The 12,879-nt window shown below is 34.2% G+C and overlaps 1 protein-coding gene across 1 annotated transcript; it reads left to right on the top strand.

Annotated features, from left to right (window-relative positions):
• The first annotated feature begins 4,002 nt into the window (after positions 1 to 4,002).
• LOC112514592 (eukaryotic translation initiation factor 3 subunit I-like) lies at positions 4,003 to 10,986 on the top strand. Its single transcript, XM_025121155.1, has 9 exons — positions 4,003 to 4,077; positions 4,599 to 4,843; positions 5,223 to 5,438; positions 7,343 to 7,470; positions 8,116 to 8,235; positions 8,320 to 8,409; positions 9,547 to 9,633; positions 9,777 to 9,856; positions 10,714 to 10,986. Exons 2-9 carry the CDS (start codon positions 4,660 to 4,662, stop codon positions 10,790 to 10,792), a joined length of 984 nt encoding a protein of 327 aa, XP_024976923.1. The 5' UTR covers positions 4,003 to 4,077; positions 4,599 to 4,659; the 3' UTR covers positions 10,793 to 10,986.
• Positions 10,987 to 12,879: the final 1,893 nt, after the last annotated feature.

Here is a 12,879-nt window from a genome sequence, read left to right as displayed (position 1 = left end):
ACACCAAAGAACCTTCAGCAAACGTCGAAGACTGAAACTAAAGATTAGAGACTGGCAAGTACGTGATCTGAAGCGGTATTCAGTGATTACAAACCTGACTACATATGTGTGAAGACTGCTCTAGCTTCAGCGAATGATGATGAGACCTCTAGGTCATTCCAGCATTCAGCGATCAAAGGAAGCTTGCTTAGCACGATTGTTGTTGTCTTGTCCTTATGCACACAAAGGACAAACCCATACCCTTGCAAAAGTTAGTACGGTACGGAGCCGATTAGTCGACTCTTTGTCCACCAACTTTAGGCAAGGATGTCTGCTAAAAAATAGTGCTTTTGTGCTATTCACTGTAGCAAAGGACAAGCCTTCCTCTTAAGGCTTGACACGCACTCTAAACCTACCATATTGCATTAAATGTTCATTTAATGCACTGGGTATAAATAGAAGTGTTTCTTCTCCATGCAAAATGCGCATCTCTTTGCTATCCTATTCTTACTTCAAGCATCTTCTAGCTTAAGTAAAAGATCTTCCTTTTAGCAATCTTTTTTCTTGTATTTGCTAAAGATCTATGTGTAACCAAAGATTGTTTAGATAGGTTTTCTTTACCTTATCTTTCCGCAAATAGTCTTGTAAAATCTGTATTGATCTTCTCTATCAATATATATTTTAAATTTGAAAATACTGTGTTTGTATTCATCCCCCCTTCTACAAACTGTTTATATTCTTGTAGACCCTTACGGGACCAACAAGGAGTCACTCGATCAAACTAGAGTAAAAATCCCTCTTCCTACCTCTAGATGTGGTGAGTTTGATTTCCATCTGAAGCCGAAAGACTCGAGGCACTCAAGTCTGAAGAAGAACTTAATCTTCAATGACAAYAGACTGAGGACAGTCTAAATCTGGCCAAGTCTCTTGCTGCTGAAGTTCTTCCAAAGAAAAAGTCTAAAAAGATGGTGAACGTTGTCAAGGCCCAAGCTAAGTTGCTTTCCATTACAGAGGCTGAACATGAAAAAGCAATGAAGCTGAACGACCGAGACAGAAAATGGAGCGAAGATCATATGAACAAGAGAATAAGCCCTCACTGTATCTCAAGCGTCACAATCAATGGACGAATGAAAGATGGTGGACTTCTCCTCTCAATGCTCATCACTAGAGACAACCTTGAAGCTGTCACAGAGTATCCTTACTACCTAGGTCAATACGGCTACAGTGAATGAATGGAAATCCGCCAAACCATTCAGCGCTCAAAGTCAAGGCACAAGCCAATGATCGAAGACATCCTCAGCGAGCTGATCAAGAAGATGTTCAAGTTTGTTGTTGTACCTACAAGCCAATACTGAAGAAAGGTGGAAGAAGAAAACCTTCAAGTCCCAACGACGGACCAACTCTGAGGAATGAACATGAAACAAAGTTCTCCTTGGACGAAGTCCTGAAGGATTCGAAGAAGCCATACATCTCCATGCTGAACCTCTCTTTGCTAGCGAAGGGTCCCTACATACCCAATACTGTGCATTTAAAGCATGAGTTTGGATTTGTTTTCCTTGACTATGAAGACGAACACAACTTCTAGAGAGTGTCTGAGTTTAATCTTTGTCCTATAGAACACCTTGATTATGTAAGGTATTGGTTGGACAATGACATCTATGGTGAAATGATAGATCGCAAGATCAGAAGAGAATTTCTACGTCAAAAGATATTTGGAGAAGAAGTACATGGTTACATCGACTTCAGCGACCTAGATTAGTTATGAAATCCTGTCTTGTGAATTTATCTTTCATTGTATGTCTTATTTTTCTATATCTTTTCTTTCAGTGTACAACTTATATGTAATAAGTCTAGAAATGTACTGACTGAAAAACTTGTAACTTTTCTTTGATTAATATAAGTATTTCATCAGCCTCACTAAAAAAGATTCCTAAAAAGAGTAATAGGGACACATGTCTATGAGTTCCAATATGCTTTTACAGTCACTGACAATCTTTAGTCAGTGAACATGCTTTCAGTTTCAGTTTCCCTTCTTGTACTTTTTCTTAAACTTGTAACTTAAGAAAACTTATAAAGTAAAGACTGCATCACTGAAAAATATCCCAAAATAGTTAAAAGGAACATGTACTTCATATGTAACTTTTGCTTACTATTAAATCTTAAGACAATTTTCTTTATGTTGCTTTGTCATCATCCAATAGAGGGATATTGTTGATCCACTCTTTCATTCATTTGATGATAATCTATTTTACCTTTCGAAGTATTATTGTTTTTGTCTTTTCAGTTCCAACGATCATCACTGAGTCTGTTTAGTGATCGTTGAAACACGCATTGTAATCCTACAGCGATAACGATACTTCAAGAAGATAAAACTCACACCAAAGAACCTTTAGTGAATGTCGAAGACTAAACTGAAGATTAGTGACTGGCGCATTCATGATCTGAAGCGGTATTTAGTGATTACAACCTGGTCAAAATATGTGTGAAGATCGTACAAGCCTTAGTAAATGCTGTAAAGACCTCCATCGTTATTCCAACATTCAGCGATTAAATGAAGCTTGCCATGCACGATTGTTTTTGTCTTGTCCTTCCATACACAAAGGACAAACCCATACCCTTTCAAGAGTATAGTACTGCATGGAGCCGACTAGTCGACTCTAGTGCCCACCAACTCCACAAAAGGATGTCTTCTCATGAATAGACAAATGTACTATTCACTGTTGCAAAGGACAAGCTTTCCTCTTAAAGCTTGACGCATGTTCCAACCCCTCTGATTTGCATTTAAGCAATGAGTATAAATAGTTAAGTGCTCTCTTCATGCAAGAGAGATCACACATCTATCAAAAGAACACATACACTTATCTTCAAGCAAGTTAGAATATCTCTCAAGAATTCTAAAGTTCTTACCCAAGAAGAACATCTTTCTGTCTTTATCTTTCCAGCAAATTTTTTCTATTTGCTAAGTATATTTGTGTGTAATCTTAGATTGTTTTAGATAAGTTATCTTTACCTTTGCTATTTCTGCAAACAATCTGCAAAAAATYTGTATTGATCATTTTTTATCAATATATATTTTTAAATACAAAAGTTTTATGTGTTTGTATTCATCCCCCCCTTCTACAAATTGTTCCTCTAAAACTCTTGTAGACYCGACTGAGACCAACAACAAACAAGTCTCCATATAATACTACATTTACCCTTAATATATTTAATAGATCTCTATATCACCGATGACTCCTTCCAATATCCATTTTACTCACAAAAATGTCATCATAAATTTTGATCCTTAATTAAAAGTGACCACACATTGAGATTGGTTCCTTGACTTCTCAAAATATTTAAGGTTCTCAAATGAGCTCATCTTTTTATATACATATATACATACGTATGTGGACACACATACATACATGCATGTGTAGGTACATACATGCGTATATACATAACGAATTTGGGACATGATTCTTGGTTCCAATGAGGGCGATAAATAACGAAGGGGTGAAGGAGAGAGTTATTTTAGGGTTTAATTTTTTATAACTGAAAAGTAAATTAATTAAAGAGAAACGGTAAATTGACCATTTTGTTCTCATACCTAACAGAATTAATTGATGGCCGTCAGTGTGAGGGACATCCAATACAAATTACGCACATGAAGGGTTCTTTTGGAAAGGATGAATATAAAAAAAAATGAGTTCCTTAATAAATGACAAACTTTAAAGACTAAATCCACAATTTAAGAAATAATAATTTTTATTAATAAAATTATTATTGATATTGTTTGTGATTACTATTTTTTTATAATGTTTTATTATGTAATAAAATTTAAATATATTGTTACAAATGTTTGTCTATTAGATTGATGGTATAAATCATTCATTTATTATTTTATAAAAAAATTTATGAAAGTAGATTATTATTTTATATATTTTGTTCTGTTTCCAAATTTTATTGGACCAGGCCCAAATAATGGGTTTAGTGGCCCATTCTYCCTTTTCTAATCGAATTCGATACCCTTCTCAAATCAACAAGCTCCCTGAAACGATAAACCCCACCCCTTCTGCTTCGCCGTTGCCACCCCCTCTGCTTCGCCGTCGCCTTCTGGTATGATTCTGATTTGTAAATTCCTTCTCTGTATTCTTTTTAAATTGTAGATCTGTTTTTCTTATCTGTAAAATCTGAAGCTTTTTTTATTTGTAAAATCTGAAGCTTTTTTTTTTTGTAAAATCCGAATCTTTGCAATAGATGTATCACACTTCCCTGCTTCTGATGAATATGTTTTGTTCTTGATGCTATACTGTTGATTTTAGTGGTAAAACATGTGTTTACTTGATGAACTTTTGGTTTGTGTGATTACGTTGTACAATGTTAGCCGATAAATTTGTTGTTGTATGATGGGCAACAAAAATCGTTGTTGAATGATGGTCAGTTGTTACTGCTGTAAAGTTTGTTGCGGTTAAAAAAAGGAAGTTGAGACCTTAACTGGTCCCTGGTTTTGTGTATTTGTTCATCCGTGGCTGCTTGTTGCTTTATTTAGTTTAAGGTTGAGACCTTCAATGGTTTCTCCCTTTTTGGTTTTATTTGTTCCTAGTTTAGGGTAACTAATGTCTGAAGAGTTTTCCCAGGTTAAGGAGATCTAAGAGCTCCAGTTTTTTTCAATCAAATTTTCGACAAACCAAAGCAAAGATGAGGCCGATATTGATGAAAGGGCACGAGAGGCCACTCACTTTCCTCAAGTATAACAGGGATGGAGATCTTCTGTTCTCTTGCGCCAAAGATCATACCCCCACTGTTTGGTTTGCTGATAATGGCGAGCGTCTGGGAACATACGCTGGCCACAATGGTGCCGTTTGGTGTTGTGATGTGTCAAGTGAGTTCCTTTCTTTCTCTACCTCTTTGAGTCTTGTTATTTTGTCAAATTAACAACTGGTTTTTTGTATTATCAATTGGGTTTTGTGTAAATTTTGTTTATCAGCAATTAGCTAAGGGTTGACTCTGTTATTATTAATCGTTGTTTTTATTGGTTAACAATTGGTTTTGCGTAACTTCCTTTTATTGTTAATTGGATTTTGCACCAGTTATTGGGTATTTGGTTTGTTTCGCTRGGCTGATTGATAGATTGTTTATCCTATTTTTTCCTAGGTTTGTATACAGATTTGGTTTTGCTACTTGGACTAGCACAGGAACCGGCTTTCTATTTATTTTTTACGGTGGACTAATAGACAATTGATTTGTGACTAATTTTGCAGGAGATTCCACACGATTGATTACTGGTAGTGCGGATCAGTCGGCTAAGCTGTGGGATGTTCAGAGTGGAACACAACTTTTCACTTTCAATTTCGATTCACCTGCTAGAGCTGTTGATTTTGCTGTTGGTGATAAGCTTGCTGTTATCACCACTGACCCTTTTATGGGTTTGACTTCTGCTATCCATGTCAAACGCATTGCAGCAGACCCTGATGACCGTGAGTTTGCTGTTACAAATTTGCCTGACATACTTATAATATTAAAGTTACTTTATTGTTCTATTTTGAAGGAAGAGTCGGTTATTCATATTGTTAGATTTGGGCTATACATGTATTCAGGCACTCATGGAGTTTATGTTTAGTGTTTTACTCTTAGGGGCCGTTTATCAAATACTTACCCGGTAAGTGCTTACCAATAAAATCTAACACTATTATTTACTTATCGGGTAAGATTTTAGTCCACCAAAACAACATCGCATGCAACAATTTACCCGGTAAGCGCTTATCATGGTAAGAGTCGTCGCCCTCACTTACCGGGTAAGACTCTTGGTCCTTGTCTCGCTCTTACTGGGTAAGATTCTTGGTCCTTACCATATTCATTCGGTGAGTTAATGTGACTTGGTAAGCAGTTCCCCGAGTAAGCGGTTGGTAAACTGCCCCTTACTGTTTATGAGAGCTGAATAGCTGTAAATGGTGGTAAATAGTGATTTTAAATGATCACTTTAAGGCTTGAGAAAAATGGTAGAAAAAGAGGTTAATGAACAGTGGTGACACTTGCCCAAGAGAGGTAGAAACTTGATCATCATCTGGAAATTGGTGAAAGATAATATTGCTGTCTTTTTGTCTGAATTTTGAGGAGGGTGACAAGAGGTGGTATGTAGAAGCAAGAAAACCAATAAAGATGTCATTTTCCATTCATGAATGCTGATGAGCACCCTTTAAATGATAGAGAAATTGCAGGACAGCTTATAGCCCACAAAGGTGCCTGTTCCCTGGGTGTTCTTGATTTTTTATGAGTGACAAAAGGTCATATATTGAGGTGGCAAATTCATTTGGATTCAAATATCTAGATTTCTTGTGATCTTGTTAGAATTAGGGGCATCATTTCTTTGTTGGTATCTCTTATTAGCAATATATATATATATATATATATATATATATATATATAGGGGCCTAATCAAACGAGAACTGATTAGTTTGTGGTAACTGTGAGGTCCAATCTCAACCACAAATCAACGGATAAATTAGGAAATTAATAATTATGGTAGTTTGAGTTAAAATTATAATTAGAGGGCATATTAGGTATTTTTAAAAAAACTCCTCTCTCCTCTTTCATCTTTCCGACCTCCAATCTCCGACCTCCGGTGAAATCGGTATCACAGTATATCACAATGGGTATCATAGTATATCACAATGGGTACCACATTGTGTATTACAATGGGTATCACATTGTGTATCTTTGTTTTTAAGGTTTGAGTTGGTAACATAGTTGGTATCACAATGGTATCATAATATATCACAATGGGTATCACATTGTGTATCTTTGTGATTACTTGGTACCTGCCGGATTAATGTTCACCGGAGGCTGGAGATTGGAGGTCGGAGAAATAAGAGAGGAGAGAGGAGTTTTTTTAAATATACCTAAAAACCCTCTAATTATAATTTTAACTCAAACTACCATAATTATTAATTTCCTAATTTATCCGTTGATTTGTGGTTGAGATTGGATCTCACAGTTACCACAAACTAATCAGTTCTCCCTTGAATGGGCCCCTACATATATATATATATATATATATATATCTGAATGACATTCTATGCATAATGTTAATATCTTATAATTGATGTAAAATTGGGGGATACTCTTCTTATATTTGGATAAAGTTATTTTTACTCTTGTTATTTATTCTCTGAAACAAATAAGCTCTCTCTGTAAACTGGAGGAGATTATAATTTCTAAGATCCGGAATATGCAGTAGTCTTGATTCCGAGGCAACTTTGGAAGTTTTTATGTACAAGTTTTCTTACTCTTTCTGCATATGGCATGCGAGAAAGCAGCTTTATCTCTGTGCATTGGTTTTATAATTTAAATAGCTTACGGTCTAATTGGTGTAACTTTTCAGAGGTTGGTGATTCTGTACTAGTTCTTAAGGGTCCTCAAGGAAGGATCAATAGAGCTGTTTGGGGACCTCTGAACAAGACAATCATTAGCGCTGGTGAAGATGCTGTTGTTCGAATTTGGGATACAGAGGTGTGCTTTTTACATTTAAGACAGTTTAACTTATTAGCAGTTAAAGCAGTAGTTGCAGAATTCTAAAAGAATAATTCAACAAACAATGCTATTTAGTATTCAATGCATGTAGAAGAATGCTGAATTTGGGCAGAGGCATTCATATAAAAAATAGCTGGTAGTGTCTTCAGGAATATTAACATATTCACATATTCATATTTTAATTATGCGCGGATGAGAAATCAAAGGTGGAAGTTTAATTTATCTTTCAACGGTTAGATTCGTAGTGTTATGAGATTAGAAGGACAAATCTGTTTACCATCCTCACTGAAATTTTATGATTTTTGTGTTGTCAAATCATATTTTTTTATTCGAATATTACAGATGGGATGTAACATTTTTCAATCAATCTTGATCATTAGTTTGGAAATACAATGCTCCTAGTTAATAAAATACTCAAGTGAATAATATACTTTAAGCAAACAAATCATGTTATGGTTATAATTCAAGTTGCCTGTGAATTTATTTTTGTTGCAAGATTGTTGGCTTATTAATTTACTTTTCTTTTTTCCGTTTTTATTCAGGCCATCATCGTCCTTATGTTTATTCTGTTTTCACTCGTAATATTTCTCAACTCGCAATTAACATCGCCTTTTGAAATGACAGACAGGAAAATTGCTGCAAGAAAACGACAAGGAAGTTGGTCACAAAAAGACAGTTACATCACTTGCAAAATCCACTGATGGCTCACATTTTCTCACTGGGTCTCTAGATAAGTCAGCGAAGGTAATCTATTCTCTTCATCACTTTTCATGGTGTTGTAATCCTGTAACAAGCATTCTGATTGCCTCTCTTTTTCCAAATTATTAGTTGTGGGATATCAGATCGTTGACATTGATAAAGACGTATTTTACTGAACGGCCAGTCAATGCCGTCGCGATGTCTCCACTTCTTAATCATGTAAGTTCCATGAGATTCTAAATAATCTTTATTTCTTGGATGATATTTTGCTGTGGCTTCCTGTCTATATTATGAATTGGGTCTCATCTCTAACATATATATATATATTAGCTCCCTTGTTCTTTTTATGAACTTGGTGTCTGGAGTTCAATTATTTTTCTTAACTGAGTTTTTGTTTTATGTTTTAGTGATTTATGCATTTTTTGTGACTTTAGCAGTGTTATCACTTCTCTGGAGGGCAAAAAACTGTAACTATGCACTTGAAAAATGATAAGCAGCTTGTTTTTCATTTTTAAGCGTGCTTTGCGGAAACAGTTTGCTCTCTTCTTTCCAAAATAAATGTCCACTATGAAAAAGGCACACAGTTTTAGATATGTGTAAATTATTACACTTTTTAAACAACTAAGTTACAATTTCACCCTTAATAATATACGGAGTAATGAATTTCTTCATCTCATATTTATGGGTAGAATTGGAAAATAGACAATTACTTTTGAAAAAGTGGTAACTTATTTTAGAACAATCTAAAATAGAAATGCAGACACTAGTGATGCACATGTCTTTAATCGACCTTCCTGTAGCTAGTTGTTTCATACACATTACCTCTAATTTTCAGATTAATCCTATGACAATTTTACATCACCATGTGGCATATATCAATATAAATCACAACTTTATTATATTTTTTTAACATTATTTAATGTCATTGCCAATAATCTTCAAGGAAAATACTATATAAGAGAAAATGATTTTTTAGGGATCAATAAACCCTAAACATCTCAGTCCTCGTCTTGAATGGCGGTACCTAGAGAAGGAAAAGATATAATCCCTACGTCTCAAAAAGTGCATCGTTTTCTATCTTCGGTTGTCTCAAAAAGTGCATCATTTTCTATCTTGGGTTGTCCCCAAAAGGAAATGTTATTTTTTAGTAAGATTTCTATCAAAATTTACCTATTTGCTCAGCAATTTGCAAGATTCTTGTGACATTGATTTCAGTCCACAAGTGAGATTCTCAATTTTGTCTTGGTAAGGGCATTTTAGGTATTTAAATGATTAATGAAAAGACTCATTAAACTACATGACAAGTGAACACTGCATTTTTTGTGAACGAGTGTGATACAATCTGAAACCTGTCAGGTGGTGCTTGGAGGTGGCCAGGATGCTTCCGCTGTTACCACAACCGATCATCGTGCTGGTAAATTTGAAGCCAAGTTTTATGATAAGGTAAATGAATATCTTTACGCAACACTTTGTTATATGTTTTCTACTGGATTTGGATCTGTTCTATCGATATATCCATAGTTTAATGATATTTTGTCAATATGGCATATGTTAATGATCTATGTAATATTACTTGTGTGTACCAGATTTTACAAGAAGAGATTGGAGGCGTTAAAGGACATTTCGGTCCTATAAATGCTTTGGCATTCAACCCTGATGGGAAAAGGTACATTTTTTTTGATCCAATTTATCTTTATGTATCAGTGGTTGCTGCTGTTACATTGAATACATCTTTTTTACTTTTGAGTCGATTTTACATTAGTTGGTAGTTGAAGTACACATGCTCTCTACACTAGTTTTGTTAGTATAATTTCATCCCATTTTCTTTACTCTTAATTACAAATTTTTAAATATTGTAATACCTACTACCCCTGTTGTAAGCTTGCCTTTTCTCAATTATCAATTTGTCATTACTTCGAAACTGTTCGTGCAAAAGTGTTTGTAACTGACAACCCCGGGACGTGCTCTCACCTTCACTCTAAAGAGCCCCCATATGAGTGGGAAATTAGGTACACAAAAGCCCATTAGGTGGTTGGTTTAAAATCCCAGTGCCACAAGGAGTCCAATCCCCAAATGAATTGTAATTCTCACATTGTGACTGGCAGACTCAACCTTCTACTCTCTACTGCCTGTCCAAGTATACCCTATGAAGCAACTTTGTGGTTCAAATAAGAGGGCTAAGTATCATAAGAAGGTAAGAAGGGAAGGTTAATATGCAACAACTAAAGGTGGTGATAGAAAGCCAAAAAAAGTGACAAAATGTGGGTCTTATTTTTGTGTTGGAGAACGATCTGTAGTCAAATTTTGACCTCAACTGCTTTCTAAAAGTTCTGATCCTTTTCTATTAACAAAAGCATCTAGTTCTAGTTTGTATAATTGTTTTTAGAAGACACTGATATATACACTTGTAAAACTTGTTTCCTCTATGCGCATTCAGTTTTTTCTACCGTTCTCTTTTACCCATTTGAGATGACAAAATGCATGTTCTTTACCTGATGTATATATTTTGAATCGTAATAATAGTTTCTCAAGTGGAGGTGAAGACGGTTATGTGAGATTGCATCACTTTGATCCGGACTACTTCAAGATTCCATCAATTTGATGAGAGATTTAGGCTTTCTAAAACATGGTTCATACATTCTCATTCGGTTTTGTAGTAGGGGTTGAGATTGTATAATGTAATTTAAAGCATTCTTGAAGATTATTGGTTCAGTTTTGGAGATGACAAAATGCAGCAGCAGCAGCAGATGGACACACGAATCTTTGCAAGCATATAGATAGTTCATGGTTGTTTTATGCTTCTTTTTTCTTGAAAGGAGTGTTTTAAGCCAAATCATTTGTCAGTCCGTGCAAATCTTTGGTTAACCGTTTTTAAATATTTATAAGATTGACAGGTTACTCGTTAAAAAAAGATATGAAAAGGTGAGTGAACAACTTTTTTTTCTCTTTTACACAATTCGAGTAAAAACTAGGAGAGCTTTAGATCTATATGACATTTTGTTCCATTTTCTTGGAATCAAAAGTTTTTGTCCCCTTTATCAATAACATCCCTTTTTTCAAGTCACTAACGGGTTGTTTGGTTAGTTTTGCATTCAGTTCTGTGTGAATAAAGTTATCGGTGTGGATTAATGTGTATATTTTGTGAGGGTTTTTTCATAGATAAAAAGAGCGTGTTTTTAATTGGGAGTGACAAGTTTTAAGAAAACTTGACTTTTTGTATAAAGCCCACTCTCAAGAAACTTATTAAATAAACTACTTTATATATCATTAAGCCAAAACAGCCATGCATGGCTGACTGAATAAGTTGTGAGTCATGTTAAACTCATTAAGCTGTTAACAAAAAGGTCTTAAGGCTTTAAAATTGATTTAGGAGTTGTTTACAAACATAGACACGGTGAATGTGATCGTGTTAGAGTTACCACCTTTACTAATCGTACTGAGTAAAAATTTTGGTCATTAAAATAACATAATAAGATTATTGGTGAACACCAGCTTTCTGACTAGCAAGCATGTTTTACCCTGTAAGTACTAATTGGGTAAAAGTCACTTCTCTCAATTATTGGATAAGATTCTCGGTCAATAAAATGATAAAGTTATTGGTAAAGACCATCATCCTATAAGCGACAAGAAGTGTCTTGCAATGACTTTTTCAATCTTTTGATTACATTATAAAATGAGATAACATAGATGCATATATGTCAAGTACATAAAAAGGTTAACCGCAACGGTTAGTAATTTGAAGCTAAACAATTAACAATCCAATTATTCCAATTTAAACACTTTTTAACCTAACTAGTGTTCGACATCGCTCGTTGCACGATGATACAAATTTATGTAAAAACAATATGACATTTGGCTTTAATGAATATTTTAAATAAATAGACAAAGTTATATAATCAAAATAACATTATAATTCAAAAAAAAAAAAAAAATTACTACTCAAATCTTGTTATACAATTCAAACCTCTACCATTTTCTTTTTTATTCATAAATATTCAATTAAATTTTATTTTTATATCGTTTTTTCTGTAAGATATGAATCGAATGCATACTTTAGCCAAATAACCATTTTAATTTTCAAATACGTATCTTCTCCTTTCATATATTCATAATCATTCTCCAATCTCTTATGTGATCCATAACGTAAGGTAGCATAAACAATACTACAATTCATATATTATAATATATTTCATACATTTACTAATTTTCTTTTATTATATAATGATCTTCAATCTATCATTTCCCCCATCAATATGAATAACGAAAACAACACCACAATTGAATATTTTTAATACTTAAATCTCAAAATACTACTTCATGCCCTATGACCTTCATTTTATTTATACATTAATACATATATAGATATAGATCTTTAGATAGAAGAATCCCTCCAAAAAGTATATTATAAGCTATAGGAGGGTCAATAAAAAATTATATTTTAGCCAATTTATTTTGTATGGTTAACATCTTTTCTAAAAAGGGTTTGACCAACTCTTAGGGCTCGTTTGGTTTAGGGGGACATGGAATCGGATTCCATTCAAGGCAAAAAAGATCCACAAGTTTAACATGAGTAATTACAAGTCTGGGGTCTCTAGTGTTTAGTGCATCTGGATGTGTGGGGTCCGTATCGTGTTGTTAGCAGAGACATATATATATATATATATATATATATATATATATATATATATA

The sequence above is a fragment of the Cynara cardunculus genome (genome assembly GCF_001531365.2).
Source record: "Cynara cardunculus var. scolymus isolate 2C chromosome LG 6, CcrdV1, whole genome shotgun sequence".
Classification (NCBI taxonomy): domain Eukaryota; kingdom Viridiplantae; phylum Streptophyta; class Magnoliopsida; order Asterales; family Asteraceae; genus Cynara; species Cynara cardunculus.
This window is presented reverse-complemented; position numbering and strand designations above follow the sequence as displayed.